General features: G+C 40.8%; 2 protein-coding genes across 5 annotated transcripts in view; one reads left to right on the forward strand and one right to left on the reverse strand.

The window, feature by feature from the left end:
- PFKM (phosphofructokinase, muscle) overlaps nucleotides 1-15407 on the reverse strand; it is a 42506-nt gene extending 27099 nt beyond the window's left edge. The window contains exon 1 of one of the 2 annotated variants that reach the window (XM_084877375.1): nucleotides 15278-15407. The gene's annotated coding sequence lies outside the window, so the exon portion shown is untranslated. Of the gene's footprint in view, nucleotides 1-162; nucleotides 298-15277 lie in introns of those variants that run through there. The other variant, XM_084877376.1, reaches the window with a different exon arrangement.
- SENP1 (SUMO specific peptidase 1) overlaps nucleotides 14451-22491 on the forward strand; it is a 49219-nt gene continuing 41178 nt past the window's right edge. The window contains exons 1-4 of one of the 3 annotated variants that reach the window (XM_084877398.1): nucleotides 14451-14674; nucleotides 18528-18575; nucleotides 20786-20916; nucleotides 22131-22215. In XM_084877398.1, coding sequence (XP_084733524.1) covers nucleotides 18572-18575; nucleotides 20786-20916; nucleotides 22131-22215 — 220 coding nt within the window. In that variant the 5' untranslated portion in view covers nucleotides 14451-14674; nucleotides 18528-18571. The other 2 variants (XM_084877400.1, XM_084877399.1) reach the window with 2 other exon arrangements.

A 22491-nucleotide genomic window follows, 5' to 3' on the forward strand; every position in this document is an offset into this window, starting at 1 on the left:
GGACTGCTCTACCCATCCCCCCTCGGGCTTTGGATGCCACACCACCTCTTCTTTCCCTGCGGCTCCTTCCCGTCCGTCCTCCCCACCGCCTCCGCCCAGAGCGGTCATGCCCGCGTCGCTCTCAGCTTTCCCCCTCGCTGGTGACCCAAGGGCCCCTCTTGCCTTTTTGTTCTAGCTCTTCCCGGACGCGGCTCGCTTGCACACTGTCCTTGGAGAAGGGGGGAGGGGAGCTCGGAAGACGAGGGGAGGAGCCAGGTGGAGGCACGGGGAGGGGAAGGAGGAGAGGCTTCCCACCCTCCACTGGCAGAGGCCGGCCGAGAGGCTCCACCTCCTCCTGCGCCTCCTCCTCCTCCCTCTCCCCCTAGGACTCAGCTCAGAGGTGACAAGGGTTTTCGTTTCTTCACTCTCCAGGGAGTTCTCGGGGCCCCATATCTATCTATGCATCAGCTCCTGTAGACAGTAGGAATCAGAAATTATTAGCTGCTTGTTGTCAACATAGACAACTCTCCGAGACTTACTGCATGCCAGCATCCTCAGCAGCAGACAGCAAGCCCTCCCTCTGGCCCTGTCTGTGGCCGCTCACCTCTGTCACTCTGAACCAACACTTACCGGAAGGCTGTGGGCCGGGTTTGAGGTGCTGAGAGAGGAAAAGATAAGTGAAGCAGAGGCCCAGCCCTTGAGCAACATTAAACACTGGTATTTACTATAGATAGAGGGAACCTCAAACACTCCCTTTACACGTGTGTTTCCCTTTCTCAGAGAAATACAGAAAAGTCAGCGAAGGATAGGAGTACCCACAGACAAGACCCCTGCCGGGCTGACCCCGTCCCGAGTCTGCAGGAGGAGAGGGTGCAGCCGAGTCTGCAGGAGGAGAGGGTGCAGGATTCTGGCGGTGCAGCCGGCCTATCTGCTGGGCTACAAAGCAAACAGGATCCCCGCTGGGAACTTTGGTCAAGTACAGAGCTAGAGGTGCATCTTTCACTCAGGTTCCCTTTACCTACGTCTTTGCATCAGGGCCTCTCCCCCGCCGTCTCTTTTCTTGCGGTTTCCACAGCCCCGTCTAGCTTACTTTTGTTGCTGCCCCTACACCCTCTGGCCACGAATGATAGGAATGCAAGTCATTAGGAGATAACGCCATTGACAACACAAAATTAACTTTTGTGCTGCAAATGTTAGCCATCAAAAAATTAAAAAGACAACTCATAGAAGGAAAGAAAAACTTTGCAAATCATATATCTGATAAGGGACTGATGGAATCTATAAGTAACTCTTGCAACTCAATAATAAAGAGTTAATGACACATCCTAGATAGTTTGGCTCAGTGGATAGACTGTGGGCCTGTGGACTGAAGGGCCCCAGGTTCACTTCCCATCAAGAGCAAGTGCGGGGTTGCTGGCTGAGTCCCCAGTCCAGGGGTGCAGGAGGCAGCCCATCAATGATTCTCATCATTGATGTTTTTGTTTCTCCCTCCCTTCTGTTCTGAAATCAGTAAAAAAAAAAAAAAAAAAAAAAAAAGAAAAAAAAAAGTATTTTTAAAAAAAGGTAATAACCCAATTTAAAAAATGAGTAAAAGATCTGAACACGTACCTCACCAGAGAAGACAGAGATGTCAAGTAAACATATAAAATGATGCTTAATACCATATGTCATTTGGGAACTACGAGTTAAATTGGTGAGATACTACAACCTGTTACAATGGCTAAAAAACAAAAACCTTCACAATACCAATACTGACAAGAATATGGAGGCAATTCTCATTCTTCATTGGTAAAAATGGAAAGTGGTCGAGTCACTTTAAAAGACAGTTTGGCAGTTTCTTACAAAGCTAAATATCATCTTACCACACGATCCAGTGATTACCCAAATGAGTTGAAAAGTACATTCACACAAAAACATGAACATTTATAGCAGCTTCATTCCTAATTGCAAAAAACTGTAAGCAACCAAAATGCCCCCTAAAAGGTGAATGGATAACAAACTTTGGTGCATCCATACAATGAAATATTCAGCAATAAAAAGAGAAAATAGCCGAAACCGGTTTGGCTCAGTGGGTAGAACGTCGGTCTGCAGACTGAAAGGTCCCAGGTTCGATTCCAGTCAAGGGCATGTACACTGGTTGCGGGCACATCCCCGGTAGGGGGTGTGCAGGAGGCAGCTGGTCGGTGTTTCTCTCTCATCGACGTTTCTAGCTCTCTATCCCTCTCCCTTCCTCTCTGTGGAAAATCAATAAAATATATTTTTTTTTAAAAAAAAAAGAGAAAATACAGACAATCTAGCTAGGAATGGCAAGACCTCTTCTCCCCCTATATGGCCCATTGAGCCAAGAAAAGAATAAAAGAAAGTTACATACATATTGCTTACTAAAAAGAGCCAGTCTGAAAACGGTATATTGTGGAAAAGGCAAGACTATACAGAGAGTAAAAAGATTAGTAGTTGACTAGGGTTTAGAGTACAGAGGGAAGGATAAATAGGTCCAGCACAGGGGATTTTTAGAGCAGTGAAATTAATCTGTATGATGTTATAATGATGATTACACTTATATCATGACTCCGTCAAACTCACAGAACTGTACAATACATAGAGTAAAACTTTAATGTAAATTATGGGCTTTAGTCAATAATAATGTATCAATATTGTTTCATCAATTGTAACAAATGTACCACACTAGTGCAAGATGTTAATCATAGGGGAGACCGTACAGAGGAAAGAGGATATATGGAAATTCTGTACAATCTGCTCAATTTTCTGTGAGCCTAAAATTGTTCTAACAAATCAAATCCTATTGAATAAAGAGGTAATATGCAAATTGACCATCACTCAACACATAAGATGGCCACCGCCATGTGATCAAAGATGGCCTGCAGGGGAGGGCAGTTGTGGGTGATCAGGTAATCAGGGGAAGGAAGTTGGGAGGGACCAGGCCTGCAAGGGAGGGCAGTTGGGGGGGACCAGGCTGGCCAGGGAGGGCAGTTAGGGGCAATCGGGTCAGCAGGGGAGTAGTTAGGCATTGATCAGGCTGGCAGGGGTGTGTTTAGGGGTAATCAGGCAGGCAGGCAGGCAGGCGAGCAGTTCGGCGACAGCAGTCCTGGATTGTGAGTGGGATGTTTGTCCTCAAGGGGTCCCAGTTTGAAGAGGGTGCAGGCTGGGCTGAGGGACACACCACCACCACCACCACCACCACCACCACCATCACCTGTGCACAAATTTCATGCACTGAGCCTCTAGCTATTAATATAAAAAAGTATATTCTTTTCATTGAAATAAAAAAAAGTTCTGATATTAAAATAAATGGGCAAGTGTTTGAATAGACATTTCTCTAAGAGGATATACAAATAACCAATAAACACATGGAAAGGTTCTCAATATCACTAATTGTTAGAGAAATGCAAATCAAAACCACAATGAGATTCCCTTTTATACCTATTAGGATGGCTATTAGAAAGGAAAAAAACAAAAAAACAAAACAGCCCTAGCCTGTTTGACTCAGTGGATAGAGTGTCAGCCTAAGGACAAAGAGTCCTGGGTTTGATTCTGGTCAAGGGCATGTCAGTTGCAGGCTCCTTCCTGGCCCAGGCCCTGGTCAGGGCTCATGCAGGAGGCAACCAATTGATGTGCTTCTCTCACATTGACATTCTCTCTATCTTTTTCTCTCTCTTCCACTCTCTCTAAAAATCAATGGAAAAATATTCTTGGGTGAGGATTTTAAAAAAGAGAAAGAGAGAGAGAGAAAGAGAGAGAGAGAGAGAGAGAGAGAGAGAGAGACAGAGACAGAGAGTGTTGACCTGTGAACCAGGAGGTGACGGTTTAATTCCCTGTTAGGACATATGCCCAGGTTGTGGGCTCCATCCCCAGTGCGGGGCATGTATCGATGATTCTCTCTCATCATTGATGTTTCTATCTCTCGCCCTCTCCCTTCCTCTCTCGGAAATTTATTTTTAAAAATATATTTTTTAAAAAGGAAAACAAATGTTGAAGAGCATGTGGAGAAATTGAAATCTTTGTAGATTAGCCAATATGGAAAACAAGTTGGCAGTTTCTCAAAATGTTAAACATAGATGATGCTGATTAGCAATTTCATTCATAATAGACAAAAAATAAAATAAAAAATAGAAGCAGCTCACATGTCCATCAACTGATGAGTGGATAAATAAAATGTGTTATATCTGTACAATACAATGTTACTTGGCAATTAAAAGAATGAAGTACTAATACATGCTACAATGTAGATGATCCTTGAAAACATTATGCTAAGTGGAAGAAGCCAGTCACAACAAACCACATACAAATTTCCATTGATATGAAATGCCCAGAATAGGCAAATCTATAGAGATAGAAAGTAGATTAGCAGTTATATTATGCAAGGCTGCAGGGAAACAAGGAGGAACTGCCAATGAGTAAAGGATTTTGCTTTTCTGGATGATGAAAATGTCCTAAAGTTAGAGTGACTGCACAATTTTATGAATATAGCAAAAAAATTAAATTGTATACTTTAATTTTAATGAATTTGTACTCATCTATTATTTCTTTCATGGAACATGTCTTTGATGTTGTATGTAAAAAGGCATAATCAACTCAAGGTCATTTAGGTTTTCTCCTATGTTATCTTCGAGAAGTTTGTAGTTCTGCATTTTCCATGAAGTCTATGACTTGTTTTGAGTTAGTTTTTGTGAAGGGTGAGAGTTCCAAATCTGGATTCATTTATTTTTGTGCACATGTCCAATTGTTCCAGCACCATTTGTTGGAATGACTATCTTTGCTCCATTGTATTGCCTTGGCTCCTTTGACAAAGAATAGTTGCCTATATTTATGTGGGTCTGTTGCTGGGCTCTCTATTCTCTTCCACTGCTCTATTTATTTATTCTTTTACCAGTAGTGCACTGTTTTGACTACAGTAGCTTTATAGTAAATCTTGAAGTTGGATATTATCAGGTCTCCAACTTAGTTTTCCTTCAATATTGTCTTGGCTATTCCATATAAGCTGTAGAATTAGTTTGTTGATACCCATAAAATGACTTTCTGGGATTTTGACTGGGATTGCATTGAATCTATAGATCACGTTGAGAAGAACTGACTTCTAGACAATATTGAGTCTTCCTATCTATGAACATGGAATTTATTTATGTATTTATGTATTTACTAGAGGCCCGGTGCATAAAATTTGTGCATGGGTAGGGTCCCTAGGCCTAGCCGGTAATAGGGCCAATCTGTGGTGTGACTGGCGGGGCCATTGGAGGGCCCCTGCCTTGGCTGGTCTAGTGCTGCCCACTTGCTGTCCCTGTTCCCCACCACCACTGCTGGTAGGGGCCTGTGGGCTGGGGGTAGCTCCTGCATTGAGTGTCTGCCCCCTGGTGATCAGTACATACCAAAGAGACTGGTCATTCTGCCAGTTGTTCTGCTGTTTGGCCGAATTGCATATTAGGGTTTTATTATATAGGATGTAATTATTTTATTTCATTCATCAGTTTTGTAGTTTTCTTCATAAAGATCTCATATATGTTGTTAAATTTATTCCTAATTATTTCACTTTTGGGCTGCTAATAAAATAGTATCTGTGTTTTTAGTTTATAATTCCACTTGTTCACTTTTTATATATAGCAGTGGTTCTCAACCTTTCTAATGGTCTTAGGTGTCTCTGTGGGTTGAGAACCGCTAGCAGGGTCGCCTAAGACCATCAGAAAATGCAGATATTTACATTACGATTTATAACAGAAAATTACAGTTATGAAGTAGCAACGAAAATAATTTTATGATTGGGGGTCACTACAACATGAGGAACTATATTAAAGGGTCTAGGCAATAGAAAGGTTGAGAACCACTGATATACAGGAAAGCAATTGACTTTTACATATTAACCTATCATACAAACTTGCTATAGAATTTCTACATAGATGATTATATCATCTGTGGAAAAAAAGTTAATGTCTTCCTTCTCAATCTGTACACTTTTTATTTCATTTTATTGCATTATTGAATTAGCAAGGACTTCCAAGAAAATGTTGGAAAGGAATGATGTACCTGATCTTTGCCCTATACCTGATCTTAGTGGAAAAGCTTCAAATTTTTCATCAGTAAGTATGATGTTAGCTGTAAATTTTCTGTAATCTTTAGCTAGTTGAGACAATTCCCGTATATTTCTAGTTTACTGAGAAATTGTTATAATTTGGTGTTGAATTTGTCAAATGCCTTTTCTGCATATATTGATATGATCAAGTGATTTTTCTATTTTGCTTTGTTTACATGATGGATTATATTAATTGATTTTTGAATGTTGAGCCAGCATGGCATATCTGAGATAAATACCCTTGGTCATCACAGATAATTCTTTTTATACTTTTTTGGATTTGATTTGCTAATATTTTGAGGATTTTTGTGTTTATGTTCATAACAGATGTTGATATGTAGTTTTCTTTTCTTGTGATGTCGTTGGTTTTAGTATGATAGTAATGCTGGCCTCATAGACTGTCTTCCACCACTAGACTGTAAGCTCCATGAGGACAGACCTTGGGCATAGTTATGAAACCATTGTCTGCACTGGAGAGTCATCTTTAGCTCTAACTGGTAAGGGATGACTCCTGGAGACAACAGCCTCCACCAATCACTGATATCAAAGTTACTGACAAAGAGCTCTGGATTAAGACAATGGTTCTCAGTCAAGTCCAGTAGATTAAGTATCACCTGAATACTCGTCAGAAAAGCAAATCTTGGGCCTGCCTGGGACCTACTGAATCAGAAACTCCGGTGGTGGGGTGCAGCGTGTGGATAACAAGCCCTGCAGGGGATTCTGATACACAATAAAATTTGAGAACCACTGTTCCAGGTTGTGGAGGTCCAAGAACACCATCACTTGAAGGATAATCTACATGTCTCAAAGGCCTAGATGGTTCCTGAGGAGTCATTCCCACCAATTAGTATCAACTTCTTGAGAAAGCTAGCTCAGGGAAGAAATCACAGGTAATAAGACAATCCCTACTGCAGGTCAAAGGCACTACTTCAAGTTTTGATTAGGGCAGAGGTAAACAAATTCTTTAGCTGAGGTATGCAGCCTTCAGCTTGGAACATAATCTTTTTCTTTCCTTAAAGAAGCAAATCTTTGGGGATATCAGAGCAGAGAAGATAAATAATCATTTTGTAAGACAATCCTGGGAGTCTTTTACTTCAGATTCACTAACATATCATCAAAACTAACGTGGAAGGCTTAGCTGTTTAGTAAGCGTATGGGCCAAGGAATATACCTCTATGCTCTTAAATACATTTTCCTGGGTTAAGAGGTAGTGTATCAGGGGATTGCCCAGAGTACTTGGTCCAAGAGGAAATATAAGATCAACTCTATTAATCAATGAAAGGTAAGTGTTCCACAGGTCTACTGGTATCCTTGCAGATTTGACTAGAAGAAAATATTATTCACTCAATTATCTTCCAAATTAAATTGACATCTATATGAATAAAAGGGTAATATGCAAATTTGTTACAGCACCCTCACAGTAACAAAAGAACAGCGGGCTGTGTGGGGTGACCAGGCCGGAAGAGGGGGGCAGTAAAGGATGACCAGGCCAGCAGGTGGGAGGGGGGGCCCTTGGGGACAACCAGGCCAGCAGGGGGAGCAGTGATGGGCGACCAGTCCAGCAGAGGGGGGCAGTGAGGGGCAACCAGGCTGGTGGGGGGGCAGTTGGGGGCAACCAGGCTGGTGGGGGGGAGGCACTAAGGGGTGATCAGGCCAGCAGGTAGGGGTAGTTAGGGGTGACCAGGCCAGCAGTGGGGATAGTTGGGGGTGACCAGGCCAGCAGGGTGGGCAGTTAGGGGCCATCAGACAAGCAGTCAGGTGAGCAGTTAGGAGCCAGCAGCCCCAGATTATGAGAGGGATGTCTGACTGTTGGCTTCTGCCCAATCCCAGCAGTCAGACATCCCCTGAAAGGTCCCAGATTGGAGAGGGTCCAGGATTGGGTGGGTCAAATTTTGTGCACTGGGCTTCTAGTTACTAATATAAGAGTCCTGGAGTTTTAGCTCTAGGAAAACCCAAGTTCTCTGAAGCTGGTTCTGGAAGGTTAGGGTCAGAAGGTAATCTTGGTAGAGAAAGAACTCCATTGATTTTCCTTCAACAAAAATGCAGGTTCTTGCCGAAACCAGTTTGGTTCAGGGGTAGAGCATCGGTCTGCGGACTGAAAGATCCCAGGTTCGATTCCGGTCAAGGGCATGTACATTGGTTGTGGGCACATCCCCGTAGGGGGTGTGTAAGAGGCAGCTGGTCGATGTTTCTCTCTCATCAACGTTTCTAGCTCTCTATCTCTCTCCCTTCCTCCTCTCTGTAAAATATCAATAAAATATATTTACCGTAAAAAAAAAAATGCAGGTTCTTGCATCACTATAACATTGCATCTATATATAGGGAATCTTGTGTACCTGCTTAGGAAGAACTTGGGCTACTTAGCAATCATCTCTACTTATCAGTTGCACTCACAATATTAGGGTAACTTTGCATCCCAGTCTGCATAAACCATAGTATACTGTCAAAGGAACAGAAGATGGTGGGGGCATGGGCAATGCTGACAGGTAGCCTATATAAAATAAAGAATATGACAGTAAGGTCTTGTGCTTCTGGGGAGAAGCTGTGGCACAGATGGCAGATGGGTGTAAAATTGCTATCTTGGCATGATCCTCCATTTGCAGCCTGGAAAATAGTCTTCTCAAGGGTCACAGGATACCAACCAAGGCCTGTTGCTCATCAGTGAATAGGAGAGATTTATGCATAGGAGAGGATTTAAAAAAATATATTTATTTTTAATCCTCAGCCAAGGACATGCTTAGAAAGATGAGGGGAGAGAGAGGGAAGGGAAGAGAGAAAGATAAATATCCATTTGTTATTTCACTTATTTATGCATTCATTGGTTGCTCTTTGTATGAGCCCTGATGGTGGGCTCTATCCACTGAGCCAAACAGGCCAGGGCTAATACAATTTTTATGGTTCACTCTCCAGCTACTCTTCCTCTCACTCATGTCCTGTGGGGCTTCTCTATTCCTCCAATGAGCCAAACTCCTTTTCATTCCAGAGCTCACTGTCCCCTTTTTCAGAAGACTCTTCTTCCTTCTTTGCCTGGCTAATGGCATACTCATCTCTCAGGTCTTCTTGAGAAAGAAGGGTTTTTCTTACTTCTCAGTCCAGATTAGGTCCCGTTTTATACTTCGATTACATGGTGGTATTATTTTCCTTCCTTGGCCTACTACCATTCATTGTGTGTTTTTTTAAAAAATATATATTTTTATTGATTTCAGAGAGGAAAGGGGAGGGAAAGAGAGATAGAAACATCAATGATGATAGATAATAACTGATTGGCTGCCTCCTGCACACTTCACACTGGGGATTGAGCCCTCAGCCCAGGCATGTACCTTTGACTAGAATCAAACCCGGGACCCTTCAGTCCACAGGCCAACGCTTTATCCACTGAGTCAAACCAGTCAGGGCAGCCTAGCACCATTCTAATTATCTAACCACCAGAGGCCTAGTGCATGGATTCGTGCACTGGTGGAGTCCCTCAGCCTGGCCTGCACCCTCTAGCAATCTGGGACCACTGGGCGGAGGGGGGGGGGGGGGGGGAATGTAGTGCGCAAAGCAGCAGACAGCTGGGGAAGAGCCTGAGCCCTGCTTCTGCTCATTCCAGCCCCGCTGTGGCTGCTAGAGAAAGGCTCCTACCACCACAGCTGTGCTCACCAGCCATAAGCCTGGTGTCTGGCACCCATCAGTCAGATGAGTGGAGCTCCTGCTGTGGGAACTCACTGACCACCAGGGGGCAGCTCCTGTGTTGAGTGTCTGCCCCCTGGTGGTCAGTGCGCATCACAGCAACCGACCCAATGGTAGGTCAGTCTAAGGGTTGCTTAGGGTTTTATATACAGTGGTGCCTCGCATAACGAACGCCTCGCACAGCGAACTTTGGACAGGTTTTTCATGAAACCATCGGCCAAAAAGCAGAAAATGGATGAAGATGTGCAAGATTTGGTAGACTCTACTTAGTCTGTCTTAAAATTAAAAAAATGTGTGTTTTTTTTAAAAAAAATTATGTTTTTAGATGTATCTAAATAAAAATATGTCATCTTAGCATATTTTTTTTATGTCATCTTAGCATATTTTATGCTACAGAACGAATTATTTTTTTTAACATGTATTGTTATGGGAAAATGCGTTTCACATAACGAACTTTTTGCATAACAAGCTTGCTCCTGGAACGAATTAAGTTCGTTGTGTGAGGCACCACTGTATATAAATATATGTGTTGATTACTATCTTACTCCCACAAGACTGTAAGTTTCATGCAATGTATCTATTTAGTTTATAATGCCTGACACAGTGTGTGCAAATTTTCTTGGAAGAAATGAAAAGGAGGAGAGAGATAAGAAGGAAAGAGGAAATATAATAGGGAAGCATGCAGAGAGAAGACAGAAATGGAGGGAGATCCCAATGGGGCTAATAAGGAAGATGTATATTTGATATTTCATCTTTAGTGGGAAAGCTGGAAGAATTGGATAGAGCTCTTATCTGAAGCCTTAATGGTTAAAGGCAGAAGTTGAACATCGGAATTTTTTCCATGGGATAATGCTGAGTTCAAAACATAGAAGTAGGTCCAAAGGGGTCATCAGAGCAAATGGAGTCTGAGGAGAGTATTAGGTATAGAGGAAAATGAGAATGGGAAAATCAAGAAAGTTGAGGGAAAATAAGAAAAATCTAGCCCTGCCAGGTGGCTCAGTTGCTTAGAGTATGGTCCCAACATGCCAAGGTTGAGGGTTTAATTTCCTGTCAGGGCACATACAAAAACCAACCAATAAATGCATAAATAAATGGAACAATGAATCAATGTCTCTCTCTGTCACTCTCTCTCCCTCTCAAATCAATAAATAGAAATAATCTATACAAATTCAAAATAAATTATAGGACAAGGCCACCAGCTGGGTTGATTTCTTGTACCTAGTGGCTTTTCAAATCTGATTAAAGGGACATAAACCACACACACACTTGATATATATGAATAAAAAAGAACCACATACTAAACCTGATAAGCAAAGAGGAGGCCAGCATCATAGGCCCTACAAACTCAGAGACTAAAAGTAACCATATCAGATGGTCTGAATAGAAGAATTCCTAACTAAAAGTGGCTCATGGCAGGTCCTAGGCCTGTAGCTTCCTTGACAAAGATCAGTCTTAATTTGAGTAAGCCTGTCTATGGCCTTTTTGAATCTAAGATAATATACCTCTGGGTTGTTTCTGGTGGGGTTTTTTTGTGTGTTTTCCCCCCTCTTTGGAATGTCAGAGCAATCTCCTTTTCCAGAGCCCTCAGGACACCAGAATAGAGACCACAGAACCCCTCATTGTTATGCTGTTCCTGAATACAATCTCTCTGTGCTGAAAATGTGAATTGTTAACTATCCTATACCCACCAATGTAAAAGATGTATCTCTCCATTTTACTCTTTATCCAATCTTAGAGATTTCCCCACTTTGCTTTCTCCAGTAAATTTCATGTAAACCCCCTTATGGCTCCCACTTTGAGTCTAATGTATAAAATAAACTGTAAAATTGCCATTCTCCACAACATTTGCTCAATTTGTTGAGATTTTGCTTCCTGGCGACTATGACATATCTTTTGAAGTTCAACTTTTTAAACCTAAGTAATTTAACATTGTCTTCTATTATTTCCCTCCTTAACCCGCAGCTCCTGGAGGACAGGGAGTCACTAGTTCATTTTCTCATCTCCTGCAGAGTCTAGTACAATGACTTCAACTAGTAAATGCTCCAAAAGATTATTGAATAAATAGTATTATATTATTCACAGGTGCTGGGAGTAATTACTCCAATGAATTTAACTTCTTGAGGAAAACCTTTGTAGATCTAAATTCCTTCTGAAAATATAAAGAATTGGAGTAAACTCTAAGGTATTTCCAAAATACAAACTATTGGGACAATGGTAAGGTTATGATCTACATATTTAACCTCTCTATCATTTTTACTATATTACTGGGCACATAGTGGGAACTCAATAAGTGTTTGCAATGAACTGACTCCCATGTAGATATATTTAAGTTGAGAAGAAACAAAGATGTGTTTCTGAAGTTTCATATAAATTGCTTATGAGATGAACCATACAAAATAAATTTATTATTAACTGGTTCCTAAGGTGAATATTTTTTTTTACAATATTTGAAATTACTTTGCAATATAATAACTCCTTAATCTAATCCATTTTTAAATTTCACATTTTTATGTGTCAAGGTTGCTGATAATAGGACAAACCAGATTGGTATCTTACAATTACAAGGGCACCAATTGACTTAACTATTGACTAAATCAAGCAATTATTCTGAGAGAACTGTCCCTCTTTCTAAAGCTCCCAAGATGATATCTACCTATCTTTCTCTCTGTCTTTCTGAATCCCTTGTGTTTTAACTCTCAATTCAAATTTGGTAGATCTATCCTAAATTATAATGCTATGCATAAACTTTTCACTTTCCAATACTCCTTTCCATATTCCTCCCCCCTGTTTAACCACACACCTCACCATTTGCCAAAATAGGTATGCCTTCCATGGTGCCTGGAACATCCACAGTAGCTAGACTCTTCAAAACATGTGCCTCAGGCGGTGGCTTTTGTATGAGCATGCTGGAAGTTGAAGCTTCCTCAGCTGAGAAATAACATTTTTAGGTCACCCTCCAGGTGAGATTCAGGAAAGGGAGTGCTCCTTACTCGCTTTTACTTTCTCTATGCCTCTCCGCTATCCAGGGCCTTTCCCCTATAAATCCAGCGAAAAATTAGAAAAGTAATGACTCTTCGGAACAATTATCTTAACTCAAAAAAGGTTCTACTCCTTTGATACAAATGGGGAAAAGCAGAAAATGTAACTAGATTCTTTGAGACTGGGGTCAAAGAGAAAGCCAGTTTTCTTTGGGACTCTTTATTTTACAAATTTTGGAGTATCAATTACAATGGGAATAAGGATTCCCATAGATGAACCCTGAAAGATTAAAATAATTCACAAAGGACAGGAAATCGACTACTAGCTCGTGCACTATAAATCTCATTCTCTCTCAATTCCCAAGTCCTCCTCATCTGCCTAGGGCTTATCTGAATATATCAGGCCAAAATCTCACCTGATACTTGTACCAGGACATAAAACAACTATGTGACAAAGATCTTATCATGGAATAAATGAGTCAGTTGACCCCTAAAGCCTGCATTTACATTAGTGTCTCACATCCTGTATTGAGCCTCCATTCAAGAGTCAAAGGTACCTGTTCTCTGAGGAGTCCTGACTAATTGGCGAGATTGAATCACGCACATGAAAAACTTCAGTTGCAGTTCCTCTTTATGCATGGCTGACTCCTAGAAATAGAGAGAGTTTATTCCGAACAGATTTGTGAAGTGATTAAGATAAACAAAAGTGACACAGACCAGGTATGTTCACTACTAACAAAGACTTATGACCTGACAGTCTAAACTTCAACCTACGAAGTGATACAAAGAATCTACTTTTGTCCATGTGACAGAGCAAGATCCCCTGAACTCAGCAAGCACTCCTTTCCCAGCTGCTAAGAGTAGGTAAGAGGCGGGGGGGCCTCCAGAGGCTTCCATTCTTCAAGTCTGAGCTCAGACGATGGCTATCATTTGGGTCTAGAGTATCTACTCAGGAGCATTTCTCCTAGGTTCCTAGACAGGCCCAAAAGCTGAATGAACAAAGATATTTCTCCATTATTTTCCCTTAAAAAGTATGGCAAATTTAAATAAACCTGTAATATTTTATCTGAAGAAAAAAAAAAAAAAGGATGGCACAGATTATAGGTTAGTCAATTCAGTCCCAGGAACATCACCAGGGCCATTTAGTTCTTCAGAGGAACAGACCCTTTGGTCCTTTCCTCTTTTTAGAAAAGTAGATCTCTGATAGATCCCAATAGCTTTCCTCACACCTACATTCCTGTTTCAAACTCCTCAAGAGTTCTGGACGTTTCTACACGTTTAGAATATAACATATCCCAATCCTTATGGCCAATCAAGCATCATCTGGTGCAGAGTACAGGTCTCCAAACTAAGAAACTTATTTCCTACTCCTAGATCTGCTACACACTTTATAACTTTGGGGAAATATTTCACTTTTCTGAAACTGTTAGATTAAACTATCTCCAAATTCCTCTACAATCACTAACGTTCTGTGATTCTCAAAACACAATATAGCCTGAGCTTGATTGAGCTCTCAGGTCTAGATCTGCAGAGGTGGCCACAGGTTCCAGCAGATGGAAGGCCACGGAGAAGGCTGCCATGGAAACCGGAGCTGTAAGCAATAATCGCCCACCGGAACCAGAAGACGGCGGGTGCGGGGGTCGGGGGAACAGAGAAAAGCGAAGGACGAAAGGAACACCAACAGTATTCCGGGAACAAGAAAAAAGCGCAAACTGAAAGATCAGAGAAATTAAGACTACAGCCTTCTTAGATGCTTCCTAGGTTTTTCTGAGCCTCGCCATACTGCGCAGGCGTCCCTCGGCACTTCACTGTGTTCTTTGACCTCCCGCCCCAACCCCCTTCGTCCTCAGCCGCCGAGCGGCTCTTCCGGTGTCGGGGAGGCGGTTCCGGTTCGCGGCCGTTCCGGGTTTTGCGTTCCGCGCCCGGCCGGAAACCCCTTCGTATAGCAGCCGGTTCCGGTTCGGTGAGTGGCGGCGGGAAGCTGGGGGAGGGGGAGGATGGAGGGATCCCGGGCCGGGGAGTTGTGCCGCTTCGGGCCCCGCAACCTGGGCTGCGCTGGGCGGAAGCGAGGACGGCGGTGGGGACGGCGCTGCTCCCTCTGCCCCGCCCCCTGGGACCACCTCCCCTCCCCGGAGCTGTCCGCGGGCGCCCGGGCCGCCGGCCGTTAGGCTCCCGGAGCCGTTCCTCAGGCCTTTTCCCCTTCGGCGGTGGCGAGGTGGTCCTCCCGCCATCACGGCAGCCCCCGGCCCAGCGCCCAGCCCTCCCGGTGGGGAAACAGGCCGGCTGGGGCTTCGGAGCTTTCCCGCCAGAGCAGGGTCATCTCACGGGAAAGCTGTTTTCGCCGGGAAGATCAGCTTTTTTTAAACACCTTTTCCCTCTCCCGCCTTCCTTGAGACCTGAAGGGTATTTCTCGACCACTTCTGCGTCTCACGTAAACATTTCTCCAACTCGTTCACTCCGTGGTGTCTCCCCGAGACGGGAGATCGCTGGTGCCGCCAGCAGAGAGACCCGTCTGGACCCTCCCGCCCGGGCCATGAGAGCCCGCTGCCCGGCCGCGGGTGCTTACCTGGCTCATCGCCGTCTGGTAATCCACTCGAGCCGCCTCTCTCTCTCTCGGGGAACCCTAACGTGGTCTCTCTGGATGTGTGCCCGGCTCTCTTGCTTGAGCTTGGTGGTTTCTGTTTATCGCTGCCTCTGCAGTGTTTGCACTTATCTCGTTGGCAATAACTCGCTCCTTTATCACTTTCAAGGCAGCCTTGTTCAAGTCATCTCACTTCACCTTAGGTACACTTGTTATAATTGGGGTGGTGGTGATTCTTATGAAATTCATGTAAAACCTTCTATAGCCTACCAGCCATTTGACTTAAGGGTCTTGTTGGGCATTTTGGCTGGAATAGACCGGACTTTTATTCTTTATAAAGATCTTTTGTGGTAAGGACGCCTGTTGAAAGATAAGTGACACTCAATTGGAAATGACATAAGTGAAACTTTAAGCATCTTCTTTAAGCATGATTCCTTAACTTTCTTCCAATTGAGAGATTCCCTACCTTGCCCACCCCCCTCCAGTTCCATTTTCTGTCTGTGTTTAAAGAATTAATCATTTTGTTATCGTTAATCTTCACCTGAGGATATTTTTCCATTGATCTTTTAGAGAGAGTGGAAGACATCCATGTGAGAGAAACACATAGATTGGTTGCCTCCTGCACACACCCTGTTGGTGGCCCAGGCCTGGGAGGAGCCTGCAACCAAGGAACCTGCCCTTGATTGGAATCGAACCCGGGACCCTTCCATCGGCAGGCCGAAGTTCTATCCACTGAGCAAACTGGCTAGGGCTCTAGTTCCATTTTGGAAGTCTCATTCATTTTTTAACCTGATTACAATTAATATGTCCCAACCGGCTAGGGCTCTAGTTGCATTTTGGAAGCCTCATCACTTGTATCTGAGTACAATTAACGTGGTCTTCATATCACCCATCTGATGAGATAAATCTAGAGGGAGCAAATGGATTAAAAAACAGGTTGTGCTACTTCAGGCTAAGATGATGTAACTCTTAACTACTGCTTTGGAAGTCTTTCCTTTACCTGACTCCCACATCTACTAATCACACGAGCTTTATTTTTTTGCTATAAATACTCATTTATGGATCTTCCCCCAGTAGACACTGATCTTCTCAGCAGCCGGGACCAGTTTTTATTCTTATCCTCAGTATCTTGTATGTAATTGGTATACAGTAAATGTTTGTGTATGCAAGAAGTTTCTTAGTGTATAAGGTGTTGGAGTGTTAAAGTGTTTCAGGTGTTAGAATCTAATTGGGAGAGAATACTATCTTGTTGGCAATACCTTGCTCCTTTACATTTTCATGCAAATATATCCAGCTGTATTACATAAAAATATCAAAAACAAAAACATGACGATATAGTACAAACTGTGTCACATACAAAGTTTTCCAGAGCACAAAGTCGGGTGAGTCACACGATCACTTCCACACCCTTTTCTTTTTCGTTTTTAAAAAATATATATATTTTATTGATTTTTTTACAGAGAGAAAGGGAGAGGGATAGAGAGTTAGAAACATCAGTGAGAAAGAAACATTGATCAGCTGCCTCCTGCACACCCCCTACTGGGGATGTGCCTGCAACCAAGGTACATGCCCTTGACCAGAATCAAACCTGGGACCTTTCAGTCCTCAGGCCCACGCTCTGTCTACAGAGCCAAACTAGTTAGGCTCCACAGCCTTTTCATATCATAAATGGTTCGAACCACATCTTGGCCCTGGCTAAAGCTAATTGTACAGTAGTTCTCTGCAGTATATATTTTCTAGTAACTTCATAGAAACTTGTCTCATAATAACCTCTTTGCATGTATGTAAGCATATAAATGTTTTGTCATACTTGTTAGATACATTCTGTTACTGTCAAGACTTTGCCATTGTTTTCTTTCAGATTTCCTGTTATCTTCTGTTCAGTTACTAAATTGACTTCACATGAATATCTGTAACTGTTTGTTCTTTCAGTAAAATAAATGACCAATGTGAACTTGGAAATTATTAGAATACTTTTCTTAAAAGAAAAGCATGTTTATGCTTTAAGAATTTTGGTGGCACCAAAGGTTCCAGTTCCAGCATTTCATGTTGAATCTTGGGTTAAACGTCCCTTCTCCCAGTGCAACTACAAAATGGCAAAATGAAAGTGCCATAAGCACACCAAAGAAGCTGGATATATTTGCATGAAAATGTAAATTTAGTGCTTTAATTATTAAAGTCACAAAACAGTATAGATTCCCTAGAATTAGTTAGGGCTTGCTTTTATATAGCTAAAGCATGTGAGCCCTTGAATTGAGGATATGTTAAAGGATGAGAAGTTTTGTGATGTTTGTTGAAAATCACATTTGCTTGAAAGTCAGGATACCTGTGTTTTAGTTTTTCCTTTGCTCCATCTGTATGATTTTAGGCAAGTCACTTAACCTCTCTGGACATAATTCTTTGATTTCTTGCTTGCCGAAGAAGCCTTTCTTTGTGTGTGCACTTTGTTGTGATAATAGAGAATACCTGTTACCAATCTGTAGTTGATGAAGCATTTAATCTTTTTAAGAACAATGCTGATAGGATTATGAATAATATAAGTGTGACTATTATCATGCCTAGTCTTCTCTTGGAAATCTGCCAAGAAGTATGTGTGCCGAGGGTATGTTTATTAACCTAGTCCCAAGGAGTTAAGCTTTTAACTTCCTTTTCTGGGAAAATTAGATCCATCAGAGGAGAAAGGAATTTCATATAGGCAAAAGAGCTTTGAATTTTAGCAGTTTGAATAACTATGGGGAGAAAGTACTTAGTACTACTGGGACATTCCTTGACTATCCTCAGAATATCAGTAGCTTTATGTTTGGCTACTGAATAAGATGCGTATGGAAGACAAGTCTTAATAGGACCACCACAAGATCTATGAAATAGATTAGCATGAGATAATAGCAAGAGCATTGGATTGGGAATTTCAGTGTAGTCACTAGTCAGCTTTATGACCAAATGCAAATGAATGTCCAAAGGGTTGGCTCTGCTAACTTGCTTCTGGATGTAATATTCTGTGATTCTGTGGGTAGTCCATAATTGCTGTTTAGTATAGCATGGATTATAGAAATGTTTAGAAATACATACCCCAGGCTAGTTATAGTTCTCTTTTCATCAAGTCAACTCTCCTTATTGTCTTATATTTTTCTCCACCAAAAACACAAATTTCACTTCTGAGTGGTTTCCTGTTTTATAATTAAATGAAGAAGATATTTCAGTGTATAACCTTTCTATTTTCTGCCTTCTTTTACAGGACTGTGTATTTCTGCTAAAGTCAGTGATGTGAAAAGACCTGACATGGGTAAGACTGATTATGAAGTGGTCATCCAGTCCTTCTAGTTGTAGTTACTCTTACTAGTTAAGCTGAATTGGAAGAATGGGTTTTCTTAACACTGTTAATATTTTCATTTTTGTGCATAATAATTTTAAGGGAGATCTCATACTGATTATGTAATACAGTATACCAAACAATTTTCTTTAGTTGGGACATTTTCTGTAGTGTTGTTTGGAAGTATTTTCTCATTCATTGTATTGAAAAAGCCAAATAATACACACCATCAGACATTTACTATGTGATAGGCCCTGTTCTAATTACTTAAAATGTATTTATTTGATTTGCAATCATCTTACCAGGGTACCCATAGTACCTATAAAATAGGCACTGTTATTATTGCCATTATATCGACAAGGAAACTTATACACCGAGGTTAAGAAACTTGCCTAGGGTCACACAACTATAACTGGCAGAGCCAGGGTTTAAACTCAGGCAGCCTGGTTCCAGAGTCCTTGTCCTTTAGTATTTCCAAAAGGTTACGGAAATATTATATTTCCTCCTATCTGGGAAATAATTTGATTAAGGAACATTTTAAGTTTTATTTAGCCAGTGGCTCTGACAGTTGTGATTAGAACATTTTCCACTATTCACAGTACTTTATGTCTGCAAAGGGGTCAATATAATGTCAAGACTAGTAGCCAAATTAAGAATAGATTGAGAGCCCTGGCTGGGTAGCTCAGTTGCTTAGAGCATCATTTACTGGTAGAGCAGGAATGGAGGACCTTTTTTCTGCCAAGGGCCATTTGGATATTTATAATATTCTCAGGCCATACAAAATTATCATCTTAAAAATTAGCCAGCTTTGGTCAAACATTTAATTAACTCACCTCTAATGCCTTGGCAGGACCAGACCAAGTGATTTCCGGGGCCTTACAGGGCCCAAGGGCTGGATGTTTCCCAACTCTGATTTAAAGCATCATCCTGATAAATGAGGTGGGGGTTTGATCCATGGTTAGGGCACATACAGGAATCAACCAGTGAATGCTTCAATAAGTGGGACAATAAATCGGTGTTTCTCTCCCCCTCCCTTCTCGCTCTAAAATCAATAAAATTTTTAGAAGAGTACGTTGAAAATCATTACAGTTAGATCTTACATTATATTTGCTCCTTTTAATTTCACATTGGTCCCCTCTCTCGGTTCTGTTTTTCCCTTTTGTTTTGTGTACCTTCTGTCTGTCATTTGTTTCCCTTTTTCTCATTGCTGATATTATGTCATGGAGTTCTTTTATTATTTGTTTCTTTCTACTCTTTTATAAGATAGTAACTAAGTTCTCAAAAAATGGTTATAAAGTAATATTCTGCCATAATATTACAGTGATTGAGCTAATGTTTGTTAAGAGCCATATGAATAAATGTTGCTTTTGGCAGAACATTTTTAGGTTGATTAACCTTTAAAGCACTTTTTGAATTAAAACAAAAAATAAACTACTGTTAACTGGTGTTTGTTTTTGAATTATGAAATTTTTCTCCATTCTTTTTATTTATTTATTTATTTATTTATTTATTTAAATATTTTTTACAGAGAGGAAGAGAGAGGGATAGAGAGTCAGAAACATCGATAAGAGAGAATCATCGATCAGCTGCCTCCTGCACCCCCTCCCCCACTGGGGATATGCCCACAACCAAGGTACATGCCCTTGACCGGAATCAAATCTGGGACCTCTCAGTTCGCAGGCCGACGCTCTATCCACAGAGCCAAACCGGTTTCGGCTCCATTCTTTTTATCATTAAAAATTTTTCTACAGTTAAAACATTCAAAAATTTCTTTGGGGGAAATGTCATCATTTTAAAAGTTTGCATTTAACTCTTGACAGTTTTGAGATTTCTTACCAATGGTTATTTATGAAAGCGAGATCTTATTTAATTGCATGGCTGGTCTTTGGGAATTATTGTTATCATCCTTACCCAAGGACATGTTTTTATTGACTTTTAGAGAGAGAGAAAAGGAGGGAGAGAGAGAAAGAGAAACTTCAGTGTGAGAAATAAAAATCAATCAGTTACCTCTTGTAACTACCCCAACTGGGAATTGAACCCAAAGCCTTTTTGGTATATGGACTGATGTTCCAACCAACTGAGCCACTGGCCAGGACTGGGAATTATTAAGTGAAAAGACCGGTGTATAGTAAAGTAGTATTAAAGCATTATGTGACTTGAACTAATCCGGACTCTTTCTCCAGATGATATTGCTGATAGGATGAGGATGGATGCTGGAGAAGTAACTTTAGTGAACCACAACTCCATATTCAAAACCCGTCTCCTGTCACAGACAGGCTTTCCAGAGGACCAGCTTCCGCTTTCTGACCATCAGGTTAGAAATTATTTTCTTTTGTCAGTTAATGAGTTACTTTGGCTTACGTTTTTATCTTATGTAGTTTAATGGCAAACTCAAAAGTAAAAACATATACAGTATATAACCTTTTTAGAATCAGTGATTCTAATGTTTGAAATTCTGTTTGATATATTAAAGCTAAGAGAAGAACCAAACTATGCATGAGTTCTTTGACAACAGTACCTTTGAGAAAACTCTTTATTTCTCTGAATTTTACAATTACCAGTACACAGATCTGTGTTTTAAACTGTATCTTAAAATTGCTGAGCATTAAATGGGGTGTGTATATTTATAAATATACAGCAGCTCTGAGATTTTTCCGTGCTATAAAGCTTATATTCTCAAAGGACCAGCAGCATCAGCATTACCTGGGAGCTTGTTGGAATTGCAGAATTTCAGGCTTCACCCCACACCTATTGAATAAGAATCTACATTTTAAAAAATCTCTAGCTGATTTATATGCACTTTAAAGTTTGAGGAGCAATATTAATAAAGCAGTCTTTCTCAGTAGGAAAGCCATTACTAATTTGAATAAGGTGATTCTTTGCTGTGTGAATCTGATTTAAGCATAGCAGAATGTTTAGCATCCTTGGCACCTGTGTACTAAATACCTGTAGCATCTGCCCCCAATAATTATTTTAATAACTGAATATGTATTCATGCATTTCCAGATTTATACTGGTGTGCAGCACCACCCCTGATTAAAAATCGTTAAGTTTTCAAAAAAATCCAAAGTCAGATTGATTTTGTTTGCCTTTTTGATATATGATACACTGGTTTTCAGAACAGGAAATACTAAATGCATAGTTACCTTCTCATGAGTATTTTTTGAATTAAGTTGTATAACAGATATTTTGCCTAATTTTCCCCCCTGAAGCCTTTTTTAAAAATCAGATTGTCTGTTCATTCTGACATTCTTCGTAGTATGTTGTTTAATTTATAATATGTATAAATATTAGTTACACAGGGATGGGCAAAAGTAGGTTTATATGGAAAATAACAAAATAATAAGTAATAATACAAAAATAAACTGTTTCATGCGCTCACAACTGTAAACCTAATTTTGCCCCACCCTCTATTGAATTCTGAAATTGGTCATAATCTTGTTTAATGATACATTTTTTTCTAGTATAAATTCTTACTACATTTTATTGTCAGAATATGATTTCAGAAAAATCTTCTGCTTTGTTTAGATACTACCTTCCAGGCAAGGAAATTTGGACGGATCTTATACATGTTCTACAAGAAGTGCAGCTTATAGTCCAAATTATTATTCAGGTATGATACATAGCTTGGAGTCAAGACCTTCATACCTTTTAGATTTCTTCCTAGTGTATCATTTGTGTTTACCATCTGTAAAAGTGCAAGCATTGTCTGTCAAAAGCAAAATAGTATTTTTTCCACTAACACAACATTTCAGTAAGCTGTGTATCTGTGTATGTGTATGTTGTTGCTATGATACTTTTCTGATCTAGTCTCAATTAAATATTTTTTAATGGAAAAGTTGTTTTGAAATCCATTCTCCTACTTGTTCATTATATCATTGTAAAAATC

The sequence above is a fragment of the Pipistrellus hanaki genome, assembly GCF_964339955.1.
Source record: "Pipistrellus hanaki genome assembly, chromosome: 3".
NCBI lineage: Eukaryota > Metazoa > Chordata > Mammalia > Chiroptera > Vespertilionidae > Pipistrellus > Pipistrellus hanaki.